Here is a 27,301-nt window from a genome sequence, read left to right as displayed (position 1 = left end):
TTTAACTTTCATTGTTTAGGACATTTTTCAATACATTACCTTGGAAATATCCTCTCTAGCTCTTCTCTGTGAGGGATGTGTGGAACTGGAGGATGGTCAAAGTGCAAAAGCGTAAGGAACACAGATCCTGCGTGAGCTCGGAATTTATCTATTTTTTCAGCTGACTGTTGAGCCAGCCAGCACATAATCTGCTTGCAGCTATAAAGAAGAAAACAATTAATCAGAAAATTTAAGCAGTAGAATGTGTATTTAGATTTAAATGGTTTCAATTAAATGAATAAGAATGATCCTGCTAGGAAAGTATTCTGGTTTAACTCTTCAGAATGAACACACAAGTGATTTAAGACACCCAGATGGTGACAGAATCATGAGGCTTTATCTTCCACAGATCAATCAACCAAAAATCAGCATGACATTAATGGTACAGAATATTTTATCCACCTTTTACACATACTGGCCCACTCTTCATCCAAAAAGATAACAAAGTGATCGATGGCCTGGCTGAACTGCTACATTTCAGATGGAAATAGAGCAGAACTTTGAGAAAAGCACATTCTGAAGTAGAAAACTGCCCATGTAACAGAAGACAAGGCCTCTCCTACATCTCATATATCCCAAGTAAATAATTTCTCCAATTCTGGCTAGTTTTTAACAATATCCTATTTTGTTTATGCTCACAGCTCACTGTGTCCCACAAGGGTAAAGGCCACTAATGACAGTAAAACCAGCTAAAATTCCTTCAGTCACATCAAGGCCCAGAATATTTATAAAATGGGATCCAGCTGGCAGGAATGCTTTTCTCAGTTCCATGTGCACAGTCTGTGAATAAACAGCTGAACAGGAGGAAGCCCCTGAAAATGGGCACTAGTGAGCAGTGTGTTCTTAGAGAATCCAGTACTTTCCATCTAGGTGTCCTTCAACATTTGGGGGTTTTTAATTAAATCCCACACCATGTATATGTTCACCTAACCATTGGCACACTCTATCTACAAATCAATACCACTATTAGGAAGGTTTTACTGCAGCTCAAGCTATGTTTTAAAAATGGTACTTTTAAATTCTTTTATTATTAGGAGTACCATATCATGAAATTAAAAATCAGGAGCTCAGTGTAAATTATTTTTATTTTCTTACTAATAATTTTGCAGAGAAACAAATCCAAACTCAAGCTCACAGCTGATCACATTCCCAATTAATGATGGGACACTCTGGATAAGCAGGCAGGTTTGCTTTCTATTTCAGTGAGCATTTTTGGGAGGCAGCACAGAGGTGGCAGGTTTAACCCAAATCCCACAGCTGTGCTGCATTTCCAAGGTGGGATTGCCACCCAGGCTCTGCCAACAAGGTTTTCCCTCTGAAAACCAGATGTAACATCCTCCCCATCTGCCTGGGCTTGATGCACTTCTGTCAAAGCTCTGCCACACTCAATACAGGAGGAGCACAGGGTGTCCTGCAGGGCTGGATGGAGCTCCAGGAGATAAAACACAGAACAGAAAATGACATACATGCTGGCATTAATGAGCTCTGCCTCGTTCTGCACCAGCAGCAGGGTCACCTCCATCAGGCTGCTCATGGCAGCCTCACGCACCCTGTGGAGACACAGACACATCAGAGCAGCCACAACAGCACTCATTTCAATAAATACACCTTCCATTACACCAGCTGGGCGAAGACACCAGCACAAATTCCCAAGAACAAAAGCAATGACCTCTGAGAGCAGCTCCCCTATGTTGGGAGGACAAGGAGTGTCCTCCCAGTCCCATCCTGTGAAACAAAGCTCACATTGCACTGAGGGTCCAACAGTGCCCTTCCTCACCAGCCTGGTTTGCATTCCAGCCAGATGTCACCAGCCTTATTCTTTATTTTAAGAAGGTTAAAACTGATAGTGATTAGTAATATTTCGATAATGATTAGTAATATCTCATGTGCAAGTAGATGTATTTAAACTTAAGTGCTCAGTCTGCTTCAAATTATTTTTTGAAAAGGTCAACCCACATTTTGAGAGTCACATTCCTGTAAATTTTCAAGCTTAATATTTCCAGCATTAAAAACAAGTTGTGACTCAGAGTGGCTTAAATCTCTATGCTAAGCAATAATTAATTTCATGAAAAGTTTGACCAAAGCAATACTAAGTTGTGCTTGAAGTGAGTCTTGTCTAGAAAATGATCTTGTCCCTTCAAAATGTCTAAATATAATTTCTTAAAAAGTGTAATTTTAATTTAAAAAATCATCAGTATGGCTGTTTTAAACCGTGTCTTGTCAATCCATGAGTTTTTAAAAAACTGAAGACAAGGGCACTACCTCAGTGGGTGACATGACCCTGCACAAGACCAGGCCCAGCATGTTCATTACATTAGTAACTCAGAATAATGTCATCCCTTCTCAGTAAAAATTTTTTTAAAAATGAAAAAAAAAATATTTGAAAAGACCAAGCAGCCTTCTATGAGAAGAAATACTCCTCTTGCTATTTCCAAAACAACTTGCAGGTGCAATCTAAAACTGGGTGGGACATTTGTTATAATGGTAAAAAAGGTAAATTACATCATTTTTTCCAAAGCAGCTTAAAACAAGTCTGGCAGTCTTTCATCAAGGTTATGTTTTACTAGTTTTTTGTATCATATCTGACTTAGATATTCATGTCTACCACCTGTAGACAGATCAGACATGTCCCAGCAAACAATCTGTCAAAAGAAAGGTAAAGTTTGCATATGCAGAGTGAAGTTGGTGAAACTTTCCCACGACTCTATTAAAGAAAAACAGAAATTACACAAAAAAGACAAAGTCTCTCCAGAGAAACAGCATTTCTCTCCATATCTTTCCATCTTATTCACTGGTTTAGAAGAAACAGAATGAGAAAGCACTGATATTAGAGAGGCCACAAAACCTTCAGCAGCCAAGAGCTTGCCATGAGAAAGGATCCCCCTTCCCCCTCTGATTTACGTGTTTCTTAACTTGATTGTGGCTGGAATTGCCCAAAGAAGCTCAAAAAAAAAAAGTATCTGGTGCTCAAAGCGCTTTTGAATCTGAACACACATCTCTGTACCCTGAGATAATTCATGCAGCTGCCAGACAGGTCAAATACAGGTATTTTACCACTTCATTACCATACACAAACACTATCATCCACAGCTAAAAACAAGATTGATTCTTCATATCTAAAATAATCACCCAAGGCTGAGTCTTCATCTCTAAAAGCAACATATATCACCACATTTCAAATTGAAATTATGGATTCAGACAATAAAATTAAGCAGCCTTTTCAAAACCAGCATTTTGCTCAAAATCAACTGCTAATAAATAAAAGACAAAATTACTCTGTCACATTCATTTACAGAGTTCATGGCTTCTCTCTACTGAGTTTTACTGCTCTGAGGCTTCTACACAGCATCAAAAGTATTTTAAATTTGCAGATACTGGACTTGTTCCTGAATTAGGATAATTTAATGTTTTTTATTAACAAGTAGTACTTCAGGCAGGGCACATTTTGCTCATAAATAGGTGCAGCAAAGCACCCTGACAGGAGAATGTTTGGTTTTAACATCCATATTCCTATGCTGTGTAATTCCACAGGATGGCATGAATAACATGAGCTCTTCATGATCTCTCCCATTCAAAGCTGGCAGGAATTTACAATCAGTAAGTGCTGACACATTCCCAGTTAGAGCTTTGGAAATGAAACACAAACCCAAAGAAAGACATGAGCCTGTACAGTCAGGAATTCTGAAATTTGAAATCTGCCTTTCCAGATCACTGTCACTGAGGGAATACAGAGCATTCAGAGGAATGCAATGTCACACACTAAATCTTTGTATATTCGGGGGACCTTAAAGACTGAGGAATGCCATGAAAATAAGACTGCTGTAGACTTAATATTACTAAAACCTTATTAATCTTATTAAGTTACTAAATTTATTAATCTACTTATGCTACAGATTTCCCATCAGCAGACGTATTCCTCTAGATTTATGATTTATTCTTGCAGCATCATATCTGAAATCATTGAAACTCTGAACTCACAAAAGATTTGGTGATGCTGCAGCACAAATGAGAGTTTTTATCCCTCTCAACACGTTATGCAGCTGCTCCCTCTCCTGGCAAAAAATCCCCATAACAGCAATGTGCAGCAGGAGAGATCAGGCAGGACCAAATGTGTTGTTTCAAATAAAGAGAAATAATGTTTTAAATCCCTGTTTTACAACGGAATACATTCCTGGTACTCACTAAAAGGAATTAATGTCACCCAAAGAACCAGAAAAAGGCTTAAATTCAGTTTTGAACATATCAATCCCCATATTCCAAATTTTTGAGGAAGAACAATAAAACTTGTCAGCTTCGCCTTTCACTTTCTACCTCTATTCCTGCTGTGCATTCCTAATTCCTACCTAGGCTTGAATCTCCAAAATCTCAAATCTCCAAAGGCTTGGAGCTCTTGTTTCTAAGAGGTTTTAAAACCACATCAGCTTTTCATTGGCCTGGATTGGGCCCCACCTTACCATCCTCCAACGTCCCCCCGGCTGTCGGTGGTGTAGTCGGTGACACCGGTGAGCAGCGTGCCATAAATCTGATCAACATTATCCCTGCACACAAACTCCTGCTGGCATCCATCTCCCTTCACTCCCACTGTCTGGCAAACCCTGCAAAAAAAAGAGGAAAAGAAGGGATGGGAGGCAATTAAGAGCAAGCTTTGTTATGTTGGTTCATTAAATTCGCAACACCTGTAATGTCCACTGCAGATGGAATGAGGAATATTTCTGTGCTGAATTTAACATGAGGAGTTCTGAGCAGCGTTTGGGTTCAAAGGAACCCTGGAAAAGTTAAGATCTCAGCAGGGAATTAGGTTGTTTTACTTCCTTTACTTGTTTTTTCACATTAAACTCTCCTATAAAATGTAGAGAAAATCAAAGTACTCCAAAAAGCTTTCACACCTATAACACTACAAAAATGAATTTGCTTCAGTATCTGTCAGTCCCTGAACTCCCCTTAAAATAAAGTCACCAAAAAGAGCAAAAGGCCAACACAATGTGAACTGAACGTGATATTAAACTTTTTTACCTAGAAGACATAGGGTTTCTAGCAGTGTAAGAGTTTAAGAGCATAAAATATTCATGCATACCATTAACTGCTCTGTGACATTCAACATAGAAAATATTGCTTTAAATAAAAGGCACAATTTCTTTAAATCAATTCAATCTTTTTAAGATTGTGGAACAACATATATTCTTCCTCCTCAGTAAAGCTCATTAAATTGCAGCCCATGAGAAAAGCAAACACTAAAATACACTCCGGGTAGTCAGTTAACTGATAAAAACCTGACAGCACTATCAGAGCTGAAGTCCATAGTCAGGTGTGTGGTAATTCCCTGAATTAAAAATAAACTGAGTAATGGATATGCAGTCAAGATGTGTGTAAGTGATTTTAACATTCATGCTCCCAGCTCCCAGCAGAATGGAGAAAACTTCTACAAAAAAGATTTAAAATTAGACACAAGCAGGGGTGAGAAACATACTTTGCAATTGCTATTAAGGCATCTCTCCTGGCTTCAGCAAAGCTCACATCTTCAGGGGAAATTACTGTAACTTTTTTTAGACCTTCCAAAACCTGAAAAAGTACAAAGATTGAGAAATATAAACCCACAGCATTTTTCACTATGTTAAATTTAGATATCACAGTAAAATGAGTTCAATCCTGTATGAAGGAACCGAGCAGGCAGCAGAGTTTGGATAGTCACCAGGAGAGGCCTGTAAGGTTTTACACATCACCAGAGTATTACTCAGAAATTCAGATGTATTTCTAACAGTTCTTGTTTATGGGAGCAATATATATAAAAAAATGTGAACAACAGGCTAAGTTTGCATTTTGTCTGGGGCAGGGTAACCTTACAAAAACACCACTTCTATTTTGTGGAATTGTGCCTAAGGGCAAAAAGGCCTCTGCTCTCTGCTGCAGCTTTTTAGATCCTCAACAAGTTTCTACTAAAAGCTAAAATCTATTTTCTAAATCTGTATTTCTATTTCACTTTGTGGCTTCATATCTCAGTTTCTCTAGGGGTTTCAGCTCAATCCCTGTAGCAAATCTCTCTTCCCTCCTCTCTCCTCCCTTGGACCAATATCCCATAGCAAAGGGTTAATTCAACCTCTGGCTTTCCACTCACACCACTAAAGCAGGATTAAACATTAATTATCAGAAACTATGGCAAACTCAACTCCTGATGATTTTCTGTGCATTAGCATTCAAACCCCTTTGACAAAGACCTTTAATTATGATCATTATTATTAATTTGATTACTGTCACAGGTTTCACTCATTCATTACAATGATCCTGTTTTCTCACCTGCTGGAGCCTGCCCTTCAGCAGAAATCTTGGAAGGGCCCCAAGAGCTCGTGAAAAGCCACAACGAATCATTTCCTCTGAGTTTTGTAGTTCTGAAACGTACTGTGTCACCAGCTCATCTGGAAAAAATACAATTGCAGAGTGAAAAGCAACTACCACATCGTTAAAATTTCATATTTGGCTAAGGAAAGAAAACAAGGAAAAGATCCCCTAAACAAAGCAGCTGGAAATTTTTGTAATTTCTTAAACTAAAAGGTTGAATATCTTAATTTTCGACAGGAAAAGGATAAAAAATTTAAGACATTCACTTTTACATGAATGAATTCATATTTTCTGTCTAAAAATCTGACTTTATATTTATACTAAGCCTATTACTTCAGAGAGAGAAAAGACAAACTTCTCTAAGATTTATCAAGTTTTAGACATCCAACTAATAAGTTTAAGCACAAATTTCTGGCTAAGCACAGGGGAGCAAGTTCTTTTTATATTTATAGTCTCCATCTTTTATCACTGGATAAGTGTTCTGTGTTAGGCAGGAGATCCCCAGGTTTGTAAATACCAGTTATTTTAACAGTTTTCCCTCAGAAAACTCCTGACTGGAGTCCTGTTTTAGCACACACACAGATCATACATAAGCAGTGAGATAATTTCAGATCATTTTTCATAATGAACTTGGGTGTTTTGGAGGGGAAAGCTCAGGAAGAAATTCCACCTTTGGTTCTGTGTGCTGGCACAGGACACAGTGGGGACAGTGACCCCACAAACAGCAGCAGAGTCAAAAGGCACAAGAATAAACACAGAATAAACCCTGCTAGGCATGGAAAAAAGAGCCTCAGCAAACATGTAAAGTGGTAGCAAGGAGAAAATGAGGGTGTAGGAAAAAATAAAAGAGGAAAAGTTAGAAACAGGTTCACATTGATGCTGCAGTGTTATCTCAGACCTACAGCCAATACTTCCTTTACCCAATTTTTCACATTAAACTCTCCTGTAAAATGCAGAGAAAACCAAAGTACTCCAGAAAAGCTTCTCCAAGCCAGCTGCAATAAACACAGCTCTGATTCAGACAGGAGCAAGGTGGTCTTATCAATCCCCTTACTGCACAGACACTTTTTAATCCTCCAAGAAAAAGAACCAGAGATCCGGGGAAGATTACATAATTGTGCCAGTGCTTACTGTAATCTAAGGTTTGAATGGTTGAGCAATATTTGCTAGAGGAAGAAAGAAGAATTGCCATAAGAAACTCCCCATTCATCATAATTCATGGCTGTTTTTTTAAACCCCAATGCAATGGACAGGCCCCAGCTTGTCCCTGCCATCAGCAGCCCAGCTCCCTGGCCAGAGGTGAGCAACACCTCCAGATAAGCACATTTATTTAAAACTTTCCAAACCACCAGGGTGTTAGGAGTCCTGGGGCCACAGGAAGATGCAGTGTTTGCTGTGACAGCAAGATCTTGAACAGTGAGGCTGGGACAGTTTCCACTCTGAGTGATGGAAATTTAAGATTGACATTTTAACCAAATGACACAGCAATGAGCAAAAACAGCTCTTTACTTATAACCACTCAGTAATTATGGTGCAAAGTGTAATGCAAATGTTAATATTCCTCTAAGAGCCTTCAGCTTCAGAAACCAACAGGGCCTATGAAGTGCCTACAATATTAATTCCACACAACCCATCCTGAAAGGATATTAAAAGAGAAAGTCAGCAAAACCAAACCAGAACACACAGGAAAACACTAAGAGAAGGTCAAAACAAACAGAGGCAAAAGCAGAGATTCAATAAGACTGCAGCCTTATAAGGACAGATTCAGAATGTCAAACTGCTAAAGCACCCTTGATTGGTGCTTTCATTTTAATCATCAAGCCACAGTGAAACTCTGGTTAAATTTTACCAAAAATGTTTGGGTTCTTTTTCCCCTAATGCTCTTGATCATGTCCAGACCTACTTTAACTGATTTATCTAAGGCACTTGCCCTGTGCTGAATTTCTCCTGCACTGCAGCTTCCACTCACACCAACATCCATCACACACTCTGGAAGGACTTTTACTACTGGATTTCAATCCCACAACAGACATGAAATTTGTAAGTTTTATGGATACAGAGATAAAATACACTTTTTTTGGTTTGTTTTTTTAAAAGATTCTTGCATATGTAATGCCACTTCTGTTATCATGTGTGGAGCAGGGTCCAGTGCAGCCAAGACCAAATAAAAGGGTACTCAAGATGGAGCTGACCAGAGAGTTTTCTAGAACAGGAAAATTGTCAATTCACAATTCTACTTCAGAAATCCCATGACAAATTTTATCTGTGTCTACAAATTTGCCCTAATTGTATCCCTAGACCATCACAGCCACATTGCCATGGTCCCTCCAAGCACAAGGCATTTGAAAAGTAAACTTCAAATCCAGGAAAAAACATGAGGATTCTAAATGAATAAAGCAAGAACATCTGCAGCCTGTACTTCCAGCAGATCCCTTCTCCTTCCTGACCTGGGCACCTGCCTGAGCTTTCCAGTCCACTTTCACAGAAACTTGAAACTTCATCCTGACATTAAATTTGCCCTATCACCTTTTCAACTCATTTTTAGTTTGTTTGCTTTGACTCAGCATTGCCTCCTCCTGCCCAGCACGTTCTGGTTTTACACATGAACCTTTCCTGAGCTTGTGGGGATTTTATCTGCCTTGGGACCAGATCACATCTTCCCATGCTGCCCACAAAGAACCTGGCAGGCAGGGCCAAACTCCAGCAGGGAAAGGGCCATTTTAGGGTTGGGGTTTATTTGGGGTTTTTTTGACAAAAATGTAAAGATTTAGCACTGTATGAAGTATTTTCAAATCAAAATAGGTTGCTTTTATAGTTCAGCCCTAATGTCTTTGGGGCATGGACTGTATGTAAATACATATGTGATCAATATCAACATCATTTTGGGAACAACTCTAAGACAAATAAATAATAGGTATTTTGTTACCTGATTTAATAATGGCAAAAAATAGAAAAAAAAATCAATATTTTATTGAGTATATATAAGTTCGCTGTCATATTTAGAAAAACAAAAATATAAATGTTGTTATTCTTAAAATATTTATCTGTACAATCCAGCAATTTGTCTCTGATGGACATTGAACAATCTGATCCTTGAGAGGAAGACAGGTACAAGAAAAGCAGCATAAATAAAGTATAAAAGCAGTATAAACAAAGATGCTGATTCATACAGCCCCAAGAGAAGTTTAAGCCTCCTCCTGTACTGCTGATCCCAACACAAACACTTGAGCTCTCACATGCACATTTACCAGAACTCTGGCTGTCCTTTTCTATGCTTTTCTTATCCCTTAGCAACTCTCCTGTAAATCAGCCATGATCTCTGGCAGAGTTTATTAAAATAGGATGTGGAAAGGATTCACTTTGTTAAATTTTAGGATTTTAGAAATGAACAGTCATTGTTTTTTTGTTTTACAGTATGGAACAGAAAAGCAACATAAATTTGCCTCATTATTGTGGTACCTTCTGCTCACCTGCAGTCTAAAGCCAGCATTTATGGAGGAAATGAAACATTTCCTACACTTCCAGTTGTCATTTTTCAGACAACTTTCAGCAGTCAGTTATTTTTTCCTGATGAATTTTAAGCTGTTTTAAAACCAGTGCTGCCCCTCCTTGTTCTGTACAATCCCTCCAAGTACAAGTTTTGTCCAGCCCAGCACTCTGTGCCTCTGTGTTTAACATGAATCATTACCCTGCAGAGCTGGATCAGCTTCTCCCCTCTCGTTGATGTAAAATTCATTGCACAGAGCAGCCAGTGCAGACACTGCAGACTCCTGCAACAAAGGCACAGAAATGCATTTACTCACCTCATATCTTAGAATTTTTAAGGAAAAATAAAGTAGATTTAAAAATAAAAAATTCTTTTCAGATACTGGCATTTTCTTTCTTATTATTTCTTCCCAATACTGGTTTAGTAAGGAAACTTATGTAAGGAAAAAACAGATTTTAATCTTATTCTTTCAATATGACCAGTAAGCTAAATTAGCATTTAAAACAGGAACAGTAATGTATGAAATGTATTTTCAGTTCAGATAAAAGACCTCCAGGATGACAGAGCATCACAAACAGAACACACAAGTCATTATTTCATCTTATTTCATATATATCCATATACTGATATCAGATTGATAAGAAACAAACCCTATTTCCCCAGGGAGCTACAGAAAGGAAACACAGAAAAGAAAATGGGCTGAAGGTAATAAACAAAGAAGCCCAAACATCCAGGATCACAGGCTTTGTGTCCTAATGTTAATTGGCTTAGAAAAGGATCATGGTTGTGTATCATAACTGAGTCTCCTCATTCTTGGAGAAGTTTCAGTTACTGATACAGAACACAAAATAACTCAGCTGCTATTTCAGAAAGCACAGAATAGAATATGTAATAGAAGAGAATTTAATAGAATACACAATAGAAGGAATTTATGGCTGAATTATACTTTTTAGCTGATAATGTTACCCAAAATTATAACAAATTTGAAAGCACACAAAAGTTGCATTGTTCACTTCATGTTAACAGCCACAATACCTATTAACACTCATGTTCTCCAGGTACAAGAAATCTCAGCTGTAGCACAGAAATCCTGCCCAGCTGATTCATTCTGCCCTCAAAGACACCTCAGACAAGTCCTCCAAGCAAAATCAAGGACTTGAAAGAAAACCAGCACTCACCTAAACAATATTCTAACTACCACAGGGATAATACTAACAAAATATGCAGAATTATCCAACTGCTGCAGATCAGGGACCTTAAAAGGCCAAATTATCCAACCTCTGCCATGGGCAGGGATGCCTGGGACCATACCAGATTGCTCAGATATTTCACTTTCTAAATGAAATGTTTTTCACCTTAAATGCATGAAGTTAAACTGGAAGAGAATACTGTATGTCAGAAAAAAAAGAGATTACTTTGCAAAACCTTAAGCATTGCCTTTACAATTATTTCTCTCTAAAACAGAAGCAGAAATGAGTGAGAATTGCCATTTACTAAATACACTTTGTTTGGCTTTAAGTAATGTTTAGCAAACAAGTTAAAATTCCCTACAGCCTATAATTAATTCTCTTAAGCTTTTGGTTTACAAGTTCCAGTTATAAGACATACCAGCACTTGGAATAAATTGTTAATGCCAAAAGAATATCCTAAGAATTCAAATTTCTTTTTTAAATTTCCTTCAGTGATTTGGACACAACTCCATTCTTCTCTGTGTCCTGTCCCAAGGAAAGCTTGAAAATATGAGGTGTGAGATACCTGAAATGTCTTTTTATCTTATTACTAACACCTAACACAATGAACAGAGTGTGTTAAATTCAGATTGTCTGTAAGCTCTAGCAGGGCAGACAGAAATTGCCTTTATAATTCAGCAGAGATCAAACTGCCATGGGATTTCTTGGGAAAATTAAGGTGAACAACTGGAGGTGTTAAGATGGTGTAAATAAAACAGCATGAGCCACATCCATCAATGGATTTAATATTCACAATCAGAGCAGTCTGAGAGCACAGGAAAAGGATTTGCAGCAGAGTTTAATGGAAAATTTAAGCAGCTTGTCCTGAGTAACTCTGGTAACTCACAGCAATGCTCACAGAGTACCTGTGGACATCATCCAGAGCATTTTTAACTCTCACAAGAGTTCTCTGAAATCAAATATATTATAGGTACGCCAAACAGAAGCAAAACACTCTCTAAATATAACTACAGAGCAGCTTCCAGCACATCAGCCTGTCCAGAGGAACAACCTTTGGGATAACTGCTCAAGTACTAACCAGAAAGGTCCACTGGAATCTTGAGGAATTCAAAATACACTTTTAAAATACCTCTTCTCACACATCTAAGAAACATGCATTCAAGAACCAGTAAGATCCCATGGATAATCCACCAAAGGAAAGCAAAAGAAATTCTAATTTTGTATTTAATGTGACCGCATGAAGGAGGAGAAATTGTTGTACCTTTATGTGCTGTCGTGCAGCACTGGAAACAAGAGTGAGATGTCTTAGGCTGTCATTGATCAACCACTGCCAACCACCTGCAACAGCAAGGAACACAAACAGCTTTAACTTTTCTTACTTTCTGAACTTCAATATTCTCTATTTCATTTTTCCATAGACCAGCAATTACACAGATCAACCTGTGTCCTTGGTTTTCCAAACTAAGCAAGGCTGTGATTCCCAGTAGAGCTGCTGCAGTCTGGATTACCATGTCCACAGTGAGCACCCATGACTTGTGATGCTGAGTACTGCACATTTTATTTACTGTCAACAGCTAAAAACCAAATCTTCAAATTGCATCAGCATCTGCTGCAGTATTTGTCTCTTTTTGTTTTTTTTTTTTTAATGTGTTAGACCACCCAACCCCATTAATTTTGAAAAGCATAATTTCTTAATACTTTAATTTAGTGAGTAGTTACCACAAGTCATTGAAGGTTATTTAAAATATTACTTACTGATTATTGGATCTCCTCTAAACGGCATTTTTGATAGTGACAACTTCTCAATTAAAGTGCAGACTGTAAGAAAATAAGTTTGATAACAAGATAAATACCCCCCAGTAAAGAGAAATTGTAGCAATGTCGAAGAGACAACCACAGGAGGTTACATTAGCATTAATTTTAAATTGAAGACTATTTGCTAAAAGATATTCAAACCAAGGGAAATTAAAAACTGGAAGGAAATTACATTTGTACAAAAATCACAGTGATGCAGTAACTGTCCCCTGACATGAGTTGGTCCCATCATTCCTGCAAATCCCTTGTTTGGGGGATGTTTTCTCTCTCTGCCATTCAAGGTGTGCACACACATAGCAGCCACTGTTTTTTATTATACAGCCCAGAAATGGCAGTGCAGCATTAGTGATAATAAACCAACTGAGACAGTGATAATACTACAGCCACTAAAAACTATTCAAATATACATGACAGGTTTTCCTACCACTTATTCACATTGTTTTTGAACCTCCAAGGAGTGGCATTTGTGCACTGCACACAGCTGGGAGCTATGAAACGGGATGCAACTTTATTTCCTTTGATACTTGGAATATATGAGCACATCCTTTTCATAATAAAGCCCTTATTATTTTCAATCTATGAAATTAGAGTTGTACTGCTTACAAACCCATTTTGTGAATTGTATTTTTTTAAAAGGTTTGGAGGATTTTTTGGGGAATGGAAATTAGCACAGTAAACACTGCAAATTTAATCTATGAACTTATTAAAGTTGTAATGCTTACAAATCTACTTTGAGAATTGTATTTTTTAAAAGGTTTTCAGGTTGTTTTCGGGAATGGAGGTAAACACTGCAAATTTAATCTATGAACTTAGGAGAGTTCTAATGTTTACAAAACCACTTTGAGAACTGTATTTTTTTAAATGTTTTGAGGGGGTTTTTTGGGGAATGGAGATTAGCACAGTAAACACTGCAAATTTTCTGTCCGACAGATTGTATTGCTCAAATGAAAACTCAGCAATTGGGGAATACCATTATCTTTCATCTCCTGGGGTTCAGTTCAAATAAATGAGATTGGTCCAGCTCCATGTCACTGCCTGGCTGCTTTAGAGTTGGTGGAGAGGAGGGAAAGCACAGAAGAAGGTGCAATATAAATAAATAATAAATAAATAAAATAATGCCATTGTTTTGTTTTCCTCTCCTCCCACAACCTGATTTTTGATTCTTCCTCTGGGCTCTGTACACAGCTCATCACCTCCATTTAGAATCAACTTACTGGGCTCCAAATCTACTCCTGAACTCACTCCTCACCATGGCAATGCCACACAGAATCCTCTCAGCACTGTGTGTCAGCTTCTCTGAGCTAATATTTATTCACAGACAAGTGCAATGTGACTAAACCCAAGTCTCGTGGGGTTCCTCCTCAGCTCTCTGCACTTCTTTGTGCTCTGTTGTGGTTGAGACCATCATCTTCATTAGACATGCAGGCAATTTGTGGAACATTTTCAATTCTTCTCTCATTCCACCTACACACTTGTATCATGCCAAAATGCTGCCATTTGTATTTCTCCAAAACCATGAAATGTTCAGCTGCTTAAAAGCCAGAACATATCACAAAACCCTATTCCTTCAGCTTGCTTTTTGTGTCAAATCTCACTCAAATACTCCTTTTCTTCCACCTCAGTGCTGGAGCTCTTTCACCCATGAGGTCTGGATGGTTTCAGATCTTCCAAGCTGGATCTGCTCTGCAGCACTTCCTTCATTCAGCTCACAAGCAGGAAACCAAGCTCGCACCATTTCCTCATCCACCCAGCCTTCCTCTTCCAGCAACACCCTTCCTTTTTTCAGCTTATAACAATCTTCCAAATCCATCTTCTCTGTGGTGCCACACTCCCCATAGACTGTTGTTTATATGGTCTTTGTGCTTTACTTCTGTGTACACATGTTATGATAAAATCATGATTTCCACCATGGCTTCTTGTCTAAAAGTGCAGATTATATCTCTTCTGGAGAGAAACTGGAGTAAATCACTGAAGGAAGACAGTTCAACCCTGAAAAAACTTCACTGTGTGCAACAGCAAAAGGACACAGTGACACACAGAGCCCAGAACCATCTCCAGCTCTTACACAAAGTTATTCCAAGTGCATTGGCTATTCCAAATTGGCCTCCAAAGTTCATCTTTTCTTAATTACTGTGCAGACTTTACTTACACATTCAACACAACACATGCAAAACAAACTGGGAACACATCAACAGCCAAATTCCTCAGGGCACCTCTGGTGCTGTCCCAGCCCAGCTGTGGTACTTACCAGCTGGTCTCATCAGCTCTCCACCCAAACCCCTGCAAAGCAGAAACAGCCTTCAGAGAACAACCCACCACAGGCAACCTGAGTGCCCATAGTGAGGCAAAAAGCACCTCAAAACCATTTCAGAACGAAAGCAGAGCACAAAATACCCACAGTTTTACGTTTGATCAACTCTGCTTCCTTCTAAATCAACTTTTCTTGACTTCAGCGTGATTTATACAAACCTCTCCTGAATATTAAGGTTTCTTCCTGCAAAAATGCACTCCCAGTCTTCCTAATCTTTAATGTGAATAATAAAAAGACTGCCAAGTTCATTTTGCTTTTCTTTTCATTTGCTTCAGGAACATTCCAAACCCATGAGACTGGCCAAAGGACTTTCCAGTCATACAGACTCTACCAGCTTCAGATTTCCACAAATGAAAAGGAAAAATGAAAATGAAAAAGAACTATGTGCAATTTTTAAATAAAATCATCATCTCTGTAAAACTAAGAAGAAACTTCCCTTCCCAGTTCCCATTTTCACATATGTTAACTGGTTTCCTCTCCTGGTGAGATTTACCACCCTTCTCCTTTCCTGCTCAAGCCTCCTCCCAGGTGATTTTGTGTTTATCACCACATGAAACACATCAGAAAAGGGAGAGAAACAAATGGCTCAAGCTACTTCAGACCCTCCTGAATACAGATGAGTTCAAGGATGGTTTCACCAGCTCAGACCTCAGCCCAGTGCCTCTGTCTGACCAGGAGCCTGGCCAGTAACAGCACTGGGAGGAGAAAATCTGAACTGGGCAGAAAGAGGGGAGAGGGAAAATCATCCTGGAGATGGCAGGGGCTGTTTGCACTCCTTGGCTTCTCCTGGCTGTGGGCAGAGACTTCTCCTGACCCCTGGGCAGAGTCTGCTGCTTGTCTGGATCCCCAGCCCCAAGGCAATGCCTGGGGTGCTCCACTCAGTGTCACCCTCTGTGGCTTCACTGCTCCACTTTGTGAACCTTTGACCTCCCCTTCCTCTGGATATTTCCTCCCTCGACTCCTCATTGTCTGCCTTCACTTCTGCTGGAATATTTCCTCCCTGAGGTGTGCCAAACCCTTAATCACCTGTTTGCATGTCCATGCTCTGGCAGAAACTCCCAGCAAGGGCAGCAACAACAAAAACCTGTTTATTTGCTTGTTGTTTTTTGTTTCTTTTATTTGCTTGTTGTTTTTTTATTTTAAACATTTTCTTCCCTCCTCTCCTCCTCCCTCCCCACAATAAAATTAGTAGCTGTGCTCAGAAGGCCAGCTTAGCAATCCTAACAGCTCTTACAACTTTGTTCTCCAGTTTATCCCTTTGTATGAGCTTCAAAAGCCTGAACATTTTAAACAGGTTTTTCCATTCCACACGAGGAGGTCCCTTCTGTAATATGCTCTGGGTTTCTGACTGCTCAACAATTTCATTGGTGTTTCAGCCAACACAGAGATGCCAACTCCACAATATTCTCATTTGTCATAGGTCAGCACTTCCTGTAATTGAGAAATTCTTGCTTTCCACAATCAATATAGATCAGGCTTAATTTAATAATCCCAGCTCAGTTTATCATTGTAGGAAGCAAGCACAGATTCTACATCCTCATGCTGATAAGGTCTGTGCATTGTCTACCCCACCTTCCTGCCATGCTGTCTGCTCTCCAGCTTCTAAAAAATTTAAATTAGAAAACAAAAAAGTGATGCAAGGAGTGGAGACAGCAGCAAAAGCAGGTGACTGATGTGGCAAGCCTTGCTTCCTCTTCCACACTTCTTCTCCCCTTTATTTTGCCTTCACCCATTCCTTACCTTGCTGCAAATGAGTATAAAATAATCACCTTGCAAATGTGTTTGGTGTGCAGCAGAGTCTGCTGATGCAGGGATTCAGATATGGACTGCTCTGCTCCAACTACAAAGCAGAACTGACTCACAAAGGCTGCTCCTCTCCCTTCCCTCACTGCCAAGAAGGAAGTCAGGCCACTCCAAGCTGTGCTGATGGCAATAATTTGAGTGCTATCCTTTCCTCTGGCGTTTCACCAGCTCCAGTTCAGTTCAGAGCCTCTCTGAGGATTGCTGTCCCCATGCAAGAATGCAGAAAGGTGACAGGGATTTGCATAGCCACTTTTCCACGTGGCACAAACTCCAATCCAGTCCCTCGTGGTGGCACCATGACCTGAGTGCGCTCCCCTGCAAAGTTCCCTGAGTTGGTTCTTGCTCAGACACTCTGTGTGTCCACCAATAAAGATAATTTTGTTCTCCCTTTCCACAGCTTGTGCATATTTCACTTTTAAGAACCAAAAATTCTATCATAATCCAAGATCTTTCCTCAGTCAGTGCTTGGTTTGTCAAACATGATGCACATCTTTCTATTAACTTTATCTCACTCCACACTATTTCACTAAATTAAAAAGATACGGATCTACCTAATTCAGAGATTCTGAATTTTGCTGTACAGTCAGTATTCCTTCTTTTTTATTCCAAAGACACATCCATAAGTTGCATCACATTATTAGATGTACCTGTTTCAAGCTTTAATTATTAATTCAATTTGCAAATTGACTGATGCAGTGCCCAGGCCCCACAAGCTCCTGAGCATTCCCTCCTGTGTGCAGCTCCACAGCAATGCTTCTCTCCTGGAAACATCCTGGGCTGAGTCACAATGAATGTGTGGAAAATAAAATATATAAACCCTTGCAGAACTGAGGAATTGACATTACTGACCTAACAATGACAGAATTTATTTTATAATTACACTGCCTTGAATCAGAATCAGTGACAATGCTGTTCTCAGGGCATAAAGAAGTTCAAAGTACTTTTGTGGATTTATTTTTTAAAATTATTTTAAGCCTACTGCTTTTTGTGCAAAAGCCAGAATTCCTCTTTCAGATAATAAAAATAACAGTAACTGAAGCTTAGAATTGAAAAGTATCAGTTTTTCTCACTTACTTAAGGCCTATTCTTACTTACAACTACGGAAACATAAGTTTATGATTTTTCTGCTTAATATCTGTATATTGTGTTTTTACATCAATTTTTACAGATCAAACTCTTCAGTGTCTGTAGAAGTTTCTGTTTTTCCCATTCCCACAGTTCAGAATATTTTTTTAGCATATAAATGGATATTCAAACCTGAAGTTAGAAGTACTGGAATAGCTGAAGAGATTCAGTGGTAAATACTGGATTTTGGGAGAGCTGAGAACACATATTTCACCTCCACATGAACAGCAACCAAGCATTTTCCTTGGGAGCTCTTTGTCCCCAACAGAACTGAGGTATCTTTAAAGGCCCAGGTTCACATTCCCTGGGTTTAGGAGGTACAGAATGGCTTTATCAGATGGTACCCCAGGGGAAAGGGAAACCCCTGAGCTCAGCTGAATAGATTAACAAAGATTCATGGCCAACCCTTCAGTATGCAGAGAATAAAACCATACTAAACACCAAGTTTTAGGCTATTGTAAATTCTATTCCATGTTGTATTCTAGCATCAGAATGCTACAGGTGAAATCCTGGCTCTGTGGAAGTAAAAGCTTTCCCAGTGACTTCAGTTTGTAGCAGAATTTCACCTTGTACCTCTTCAGAGGACAGTGCAGCAGGATCTCACAGAGCCCTGGATGCATAAAACCCTCTGAACCTGGAGGAACTGCTAAGATGAGCTTTGTTGCAAAGCTGGAATTCTTTGCTGATTAAGCTTATATGCCTAAAAAAAACCTCTTTTAGGCAGATGCATGCCAAGAAACACATTTGCCCTGAAACCATCAAGATCAGTTACAACCTTCAAGGTCTTTGAAATGAGCTGAGTTTCTCTCTTCCCCAGCACCTGTCAACACCTGCGGGCTCCTTAACTCTGCTGCAAACGCCAAAACTCCCAGAGTGCTGCTTCCACTGCCACTGCCTGCCCCTCCAAGCTCCTAAATCTGCTGGGCTGCCACGGCTGACGTGCTGCACAGCCAGGGATGAGCTCAGAGCAAGGCTGGGTGTGCAGCACGTCGCAGGCACGGCGTGGGAGGCGCTGCCCAACATCCCGGCACATCCAGCTGGGGTGGGAGCCTGGAGGGCTGGAGCAGCATCTGCTGAGACACAAAGGGCACTGCAAGCACCTGCAGGCAGCCCTGCACTGCCACATCCACTCCTCATCTGCTGGTGTCACACTCAGAAGTGGCTACAAGGAAGCTAAAAAATATTCTGAACTGTGAGAATGGGAAAAACACAAACTTCTATAGGCATTGAAGAGTTTGATCTGTAAAAATTGATGTAAAAATACGTTACACAGATAAAATCATAAACTTGTGCTTCCATAGTTGTAAGTAAGAATGGACCTTAAGTAAGTGAGAAATGTAGGCATGATATTTTCTGAAAAGTCCTTTCCTTAGGATTTTTCCTCCTGAGAATCTGAGAGGCCTCAGGAACAAAATGTAAACAATGATTATCTGCTGCTGTGGAATGCAACAGGTGCATCTGTGATTGGTCTCATGTGGTTGTTTCTAATTAATGGCCAATCACAGTCAGATGGCTCAGACTCTCTGCCCAAGCCAGAAGCCTTTGTTATCATCCTTTCTTTTTCTATTCTTAGCTAGCCTTCGAATGAAATCCTTTCTTCTATTCTTTTAGTATAGTTTTAATATAATATATATCATAAAATAATAAATCAAGCTTTCTGAAACATGGAGTCAAATCCTCTTCCCTCACCCTCAGACCCCTGTGAACACTGTCACAGAAAAACTGTATTGATAAAATGGTGAAGGGTTTATAATGCAGGGGTGTGGTTGTATGGGATAAACCAAGAGTTTAGAAGTTATAACAGAAGCCAATGTGTGCCTGTGAGTTAGAAACCCATTGGATAAAAGTATCCACACTGCAGAAGAAGTAAGTAAAGGTGATAGGTCAGAAAAGCAAAATAAACCCTGTGGCAGCTGTCCATTGGGTTAGAAAGTTCTACATTGCCTTGTAACAAAGAATTTGTGACTGCTCCTGAGCTATGGCTTACTGCTTGCTCCTCTAAAATCTCACACCCTCTGAGATTGATGTTTATCTGAGCAATCAATTGTTCTTAGCCTGAACACAGTCCCATCCCTTCATCTCTAGCAGTGACAATAGTACTGAACAACTGTTAGGCTGAATAGTCACTCCAGAACCTCAGACCAGATGGGGCAGGTTCAGAGAATCTTAACACAACTATTACTAAATTACTGTTTTCTTGAAGACTTTTCATATTATTGAATCACAGAATTATTTAGGTTGGAAAAGACCTTTATAAGCTCATTGAATCCAACCACTGCCAAGACCAATCTAACCCTTTTAACATGTCTTTTAAATCTTTTAAAACCTTTTAAACTGAAACCCTTTTAAGACATATTTTATTTGTGTTAAAACCTTTTAAACCAAACCCTTTCTAACATTTCTTTTAAATGTGTTAAAATACTTTAAACCAAACCCTTTCTAACATGTCTTTTAAATCCAGGTTTTCTAGATGGTAAAAACCAGGGATGGTGACTGCACCACTGTCCTGGCTACCTGTGCAAGGATTGCATAAACCTTTGAGTGAAGTATTTTTTCCAACATCAATTTAAACCTTTCCTGGTGCAGCTTAAGGCCATTTCCTCTTTCCCATCACTTGTTATTGAGAGAAGGAGTGTTGAGAATGGGTCCAAGGTCTCAGATGCACAATAGAAATAGATCTGCTACAAAAAAACCAGCTGCTAACCATGCTGGTGCAGTGCAAGCAGAATGGAAAGCAGGCTGAGTAGTGACTGTGTTTAAACCAGCAGAGTGATTTCCTAACCCAGGTTAACACAGCTGAAGGCAACAGATGCCACAAGTTTTCATCTTAGGTTTTTATACATTAAAAACACCATTTAAACCAAATAAAACACAGCACAATTTTTGTAACTTCATAACCTGCACAGCCCTAAACAGGCACAGGAGGCAGATGCTCTACAGGGCATGGTTTGCATATGCCTTGGTGTAACCCCCACACAGAAACCCAGAAACTCCTGCACACCCCACAGCTGGAAGTGCACATGCAAATGCTCCGAGCAACCAGCTCCTCCAGACAAACCAGTGCATCAGATGTGTCAGGATCAAGGCTAATGGCAGGAAATACTCTCTGATGTGCCTGGACTTGCAGGCTCCTTTGTACTATGGTAAAACCAGAGAGGACTTCTGCACGAGGACAGAAAAATATTTGTATTTAAAAAAAAAAATTGTAATATGGTAAAAGATGGGATTTTTTACAATTAGCATAAAAAAATTTGAATGCTTCAAGTATATTCAACCCTGGCTGCAGTAGAACTCAAAACAGGATTATGTAAAGGATAATTCATGACCATTTTCCAAAATCAGGTTAAAGATGGTGCAAGAATTGCTAAACAAAGATGGTAGGGCAGCTCTATGAACATCTCCATCCCAGTTTTCTTTGGCTTTCTCTTGTCTGATTTGAGGTCCTTATGGATTCAACAGAATCAGACAATCAAGAAACTCATGACCCATTTTCCAGCTTAAAATTTATAAATTGCAACTTGGTAAAAAAATATTTTTAAAACCCCAAAATCCAGCATTTCTACACTATATTTCCTTTTCACTTTCTCAGAGGGCAAAAAATTCCCTAGAACAATCAAAGCATTAAAATCCCTTCAGTCCCTGACAAGGCTGTTTAGTGGACACAAGTGAAAGCAAAATATCTAATAAACAGCTGAGACATGTGGCCAGATGCTCTTTGTTAAAGCAGTTTAAAATTTTGAAATACAAATAAAAAACAAAAAAAAAAGGTTTTCAACATTCCTCCAAGATGTTTTTAACACTGAAAATTCCCGGTAGCAATTTCTCAAATGGAAATCTTTGGAATATTATGTGCAATAATTACTCATCATGAAACAAGTTTGGCTTGTTTCACTAAATGCTTGCCCAGCAACACTCAGATTGTTGGTTTGTTTTTATAACCTAGTTTATTTTTCTTGTCCCATTTTCAAATATTTTATGCACACTGATATTTTACAATATGGATTAGGGCAGACATCTCTGCCTCAGCTAAGTATGAGAGCAAAGAGCAGTGAATCAATCCAGCTTGGAGTTGAATTAGAACTCTTATCTAGAACAAAAACATTTCTGTAGGCATCTTATAAATACCATTAAGAGCAAGAAGTGCACATTATGACAAAAACAAATTACACCCAAGCTCCACCCTGACATTAAAGAATTTATGGAAGCCAAGAGAGCCACCCACAAAGACATGAATATACAGTATCAGCACGAAGCCTCTCCAGCAGCCCAAGCTCACTCAGGGCTGGAAGTGCCACATTTCTCTAAATGACCCCTCAAGAAGTAAATTTCATCATTTTTTCAGAAATTGTCTTGATTAAAAAGCTTGCATAAAAAAAATTAACCTGTAATTTTAATAATTACATAAAAGACTAGTTCATTTAAAGTAAATTTCCCTTTCCTTTCCTTTTTTTATCATTTTTTCAGGAAGTAAATTGTATAATTTTTTTCAGAAATTTTCATGATTTAAAAACTTGCATAAAAAATTTTAATCTATAATTAATAATTACATAAAAAACTAGTTTAGGTTTATACAGTTTTCAGGGAAGGCACATGTGAAGAAGTGAACTAAAAGTGACCAAAAAATGTTGTCAGTTACAGTTATTAGGGACTACAAGTCATTATGATTTCATTTCCTTAAATTTAGAATCAAACTCTGAAGTCACACACCAGTTTTAATTCACATTTACTTAACAGTTCCTTAAGCAATATCCCTTAATTTCCTGGAAGCTTCAACAAATAGGAAATGAAGAACAACTTAGTGAAAACTCATTTACATTTTCATTGTCGCAAGAGTTGAAAAATTGCCCTGAACCTTTTGCAATGCTCCTGTCCTGCTTGTCACACAGGATGGGGAAAGGAATTCTGGAATTCAGAGAGAAGCTGACAGGAAGGAAAGGGGGAAAAAAAAGAGGAAAATAGGTGGAGGAAAAGGAGGGGGAAAAGGGGGAAGAAAGGGGGGAAAAAGGGGAAAAAAGGGGGGGGGAAGGGAGGACAAGGAAAGAAAAAAGGGGAAAGGAAAAAGGGGGAAGGGAAGGGAAGGGAAGGGAAGGGAAGGGAAGGGAAGGGAAGGGAAGGGAAGGGAAGGGAAGGGAAGGGAAGGGAAGGGAAGGGAAGGGAAGGGAAGGGAAGGGAAGGGAAGGGAAGGGAAGGGAAGGAAGGGAAGGGAAGGGAAGGGAAGGGAAGGGAAGGGAAGGGAAGGGAAGGGAAGGGAAGGGAAGGGAAGGGAAGGGAAGGGAAGGGAAGGAAGGGAAGGGAAGGGAAGGGAAGGGAAGGGAAGGGAAGGGAAGGGAAGGGAAGGAGGAAGGGAAGGGAAGGAAGGGGAAGGGGAAGGGGAAGGGGAAAGGGGAAAGGGGAAAGGGGAAAGGGGAAGGGGAAAGGGGAAAGGGGAAAGGGAAGGGGAAGGGGAAGGGGAAGGGGAAGGGGAAGGGGAAGGGGAAGGGGAAGGGGAAGGGGAAGGGGAAGGGGAAGGGAAAGGGAAAGGGAAAGGGAAAGGGAAAGGGAAAGGGAAAGGGAAAGGGAAAGGGAAAGGGAAAGGGAAAGGGAAAGGAAAAGGAAAAGGAAAAGGAAAAGGAAAAGGAAAAGGAAAAGGAAAAGGAAAAGGAAAAGGAAAAAAAAGGAAGGAATGGAATTTGGGGCTCATTAGTTCAAGGCCAGTTCTGCAGCCCCTCTGCAGCCACAGCACCTGAGGCACTGGGAGGGACTGGGGTGGGTGTCACTAATGGTACAAAACACCCCCACTTCCCAGATCCTGGTTTCAGTCCCTTTAATTGATATTTTCCAAGATGAAAAATGATGCGTTTGCATCTTTTTCTTACCTGTACAACTGACGACTGCAAAGCTGGGGGGGAAAAAAAGTAACACATATTTTAATTGAGTTTGTTTGATCCAAGTGTTTTCATTTTCCCCCTCACGTGCAATGTACTGTGAGCTGTGCAAAACCTCAGTTAATTTAAAAAATAAAATTCAAAGGGAAAATCTCTTTAAAACAACTTTTCTATATCCATTTGGACTTTGTTTAAAAAAAAAAAACCAAACAACTTAACACTTGAAGCACTAATTTCCTAAATTCCAAACCCAAGCTGCTCCTTCAAATACCCTGGAAGCCAGTTTGGCTTTTTAAAATAAATTTGCTCTCCACCACTGGCTCTTTCAGAATGATGACAGACTTGTCTGATCACTGAAAATAACTTTGGAAGCTACAGATTGAACACAAAAAACTTAACCAAAGGCTTAAATGTGACTGAAAAATCTTATTTTGTTCTTAATGTTACAGCAAGCCACTGTAAGAAATCAGATTATCACATTTCTATGCAGTAAAAAGCAAAAAAACCACCAGATTATTTAAAATTGAGAGTTCATGCAACTGCACCATAACAACTCAAGGCCAGTGTAAGTGCAGAGCTGTGCTGAGCAAGCTTTCAGGCCCTTCAGCATGAGAAAGTTAAAGGAGGACAAAGGTGCTTTTTGAACCTGTGGCAGCAGCTCTGAGCTGTGCCCAGAATTAAAGAGGCACCTGTGGATTTTGGTGGGTGAAGGGTGAGGTCTGCAGCACATCAGAGCTGGCACTAAAGGTGCTGCAGGAACAGCAAGAGTCTGAATGCTGGAATATTGTCTGGAATATTGGAATATTTCATTCCATGCTGGGATGAAAAACCCAACACCATGGGAAGACTGAAAATGAAAGGGAAAAATTCAGCAAGATTCACTTCACAGAAGTATTTGGAAGTGAGCAGGAAAAGGTTTCATTTAGCATAAGCAGAGATACAGACAATACATCAATTGAAATGCAGAATATGATTTTTGAGAGCTATAAACAGGGAATTATGGGTGCAGGGACAAGGAATGGGCTCACCAAGTGTCCCCTGAGCAGTTACCCCACAGCCAGTCAGGAGGATAAAGGGGGAGCAAAGACAGAGGGATAAGGAACCAAACATCCCCTGAGACATTTCAGAAATGAAATTTCCAGCAGCAGAGCTGGGGCTTCAGCAAGAGGCAGAAGAGCCCCAGGGACCAGGACAAGCAGCTGCCCCAGAGCCTGGGGGTGTCCAAACCACCAGGACAAGGCTCACTTCTGGCACAGCTGCCTTACTTGTAAATCTTTGTTAAAAATCATGCAGCATTCCAGGTTAAAAATAGATTTATGCTGGCTACAAACCTCTTGGTGAATTTGCTTGAGCCCCTCCAATGATTTTTCAGTGAAATAGTATGTAACAGATCTGTAAAAGTATACAAAATTTTTAATACAGATTTCCTCATCATGCTGTAAATAATTGTTTTTCCGTAACACCATTGTACTTTCAAACAAAAAAAACAATAATTTGATTTTCAAATTATGCTCCACAGAAATATGCCATATTTATTTTTAAATAGTACAGCAAACATAACAACATAAACTCTTTCCTCATCACACAGAAAACTATTCCAAAAGCCTTATAAAAAAATCAGTGTCACTTCTTAATAACAGTCTATATATATATATATATATATATATATATATATATATATATAAACCAGGCAATTATAGTTGCCAATACACTGATAACTCTTCTCAGCTCAGTTGTATTTTTAGATTCCAACCCTTCTGTGATTTCTCCATCTATTTCAAGTACTTCCTACTACTAAAAATGATCTTTTTTTTCTTGAACACAAATTATTTTGATGGATACTGCTGGGAAAGAGGAATTAATCTGTATTAACTGATCAATTCTCCAAGTAAGGCAGCAAAGGATCTCTCTTTCCTAATTCTGAATTTAAGACTGAAGTCTTAAAGCACTGAATAAAACCTGAAAGCTCAGCATCACTCAAAAAAACAACCAAAAATTCAATGGAAACCCAGTTCAGTGAGATGAAGATTTCCATAATTATACTCAGGAAGTTTTTAATAGAGCAGACATGAAAGGAAAATTTATAGTCTAGATAATGTTGCATTAATACCTATTGTTGTCTTGTGCCAGTTTACACAGAGCATGGGTGATCTCAGCACAGGCAAGGATTGCCCCATGGCGTGTGTGCAGATCTGAGCCCACTGATAAAGGCAGGAGTCTTGGCAAAACTGAAAGAGATTAAATAATTAATTTATTACTTTTTTAAACAAAGCATTGTGACAGATCACAGCTCTCAATGTAATTTTGCCTGCCTAGAAAGAACACTGGAAAAACATTTCTGTAAAGCCAAGTATCCTGGTACCTTTGTGAAAAACAAGTTTTAATGAATTAAATTCTGACATATCACACTGAGCTATTTTACACTCCCTGGATGAAACAAATACAACAACATTGCTATTGGGCCCTGAGCTGGCTGAGCAGCCAGGGAAGTGGATGGATTTGATTTCCATGTTCAGTGAAACCTTCCTGGACCACAACAGGAGCCCAGGCAAGATCTGCACTGCATCATCTCAGGGGCTGGGCACTGCCTTCAGCCACAGGGAAAATCTGCCAGGGATTTCCAGATCTCAGGAGCTGCAATGGGCTCAGAAAAGGACCCTGGGCTCGTGGTAAGAAACATCTGGCTACACACACAGTCAGAAAGGAATTCTTCTGCAGGTGTCAGGCTGGACAAGACAAAACAGATCCCCCACCCTTTCCAACATCAAAGCAAGAGCTGGGAATTGGAGGGGCAGCTGCTGACAAAACTGCACCTCACAATTCACCTCAGAACAAAACTTCACCTCAGAACCAGCAGAGCCCAGTGCAGCCAGCTATCAAAGGCCCCAGATAAAAACCAACCTGGCAGTAATTTAAATTTTTTTGCATAAAACCTAAAAAGAGGTTAAGCCATCAGGGTCACAACACTGTATTAAGTGGCAGGGGGAATCTTAATTTTTATTTGTAGGTTTGTCTTGCCTCAGCTCAGCCTGGCTGGGCAGAGCTCAGCTGGTACCTACCCACGTTTGCCATGTACTCAGGGGCCTGGGGAGTGATGTTGTGCAGAGCTTTGGTGGAAAGTTCTCGGATAACACTGTAAGAAAGCATTGCTGAGGGTTAGCAAGTCAGCAGAAGCAATGTGCTAAAAAAATCATGTGAGCAAGGGACTTCTGCCCCCAATCAAAACAAATATTCAGAATTACAGTACTTTCTGTATATCCTATGCTTCCCCCTGTAAAAAAGCCAACCAAACCAAGGAGCAGCCAGCCTGCAGCCAGCTTTCAGTGGGGTGAAA

The 27,301-nt window shown here is 39.6% G+C and overlaps 1 protein-coding gene across 1 annotated transcript in view; it reads right to left on the bottom strand.

Moving 5' to 3' along the window:
* Positions 1-27,301, bottom strand: part of TBCD (tubulin folding cofactor D) — a 119,883-nt gene that overhangs the window by 20,011 nt on the left and 72,571 nt on the right. The window contains exons 20-32 of the mRNA XM_074555257.1: positions 27,027-27,100; positions 26,078-26,195; positions 25,299-25,359; positions 23,959-23,981; positions 15,113-15,144; positions 12,805-12,867; positions 12,311-12,387; positions 10,061-10,142; positions 6,331-6,449; positions 5,507-5,598; positions 4,494-4,634; positions 1,506-1,589; positions 40-198 (exon numbers count right to left, since the gene is read on the bottom strand). Of these exons, the coding sequence (XP_074411358.1) occupies positions 40-198; positions 1,506-1,589; positions 4,494-4,634; positions 5,507-5,598; positions 6,331-6,449; positions 10,061-10,142; positions 12,311-12,387; positions 12,805-12,867; positions 15,113-15,144; positions 23,959-23,981; positions 25,299-25,359; positions 26,078-26,195; positions 27,027-27,100 (1,125 nt within the window). The remainder of the gene's footprint in view (positions 1-39; positions 199-1,505; positions 1,590-4,493; positions 4,635-5,506; positions 5,599-6,330; positions 6,450-10,060; positions 10,143-12,310; positions 12,388-12,804; positions 12,868-15,112; positions 15,145-23,958; positions 23,982-25,298; positions 25,360-26,077; positions 26,196-27,026; positions 27,101-27,301) is intronic.

This window comes from Zonotrichia albicollis, chromosome 19 (assembly GCF_047830755.1).
Source record: "Zonotrichia albicollis isolate bZonAlb1 chromosome 19, bZonAlb1.hap1, whole genome shotgun sequence".
NCBI lineage: Eukaryota > Metazoa > Chordata > Aves > Passeriformes > Passerellidae > Zonotrichia > Zonotrichia albicollis.
Note: the sequence above shows the minus strand (reverse complement) of the source record. Positions and strands in the feature narration are given on the sequence as shown.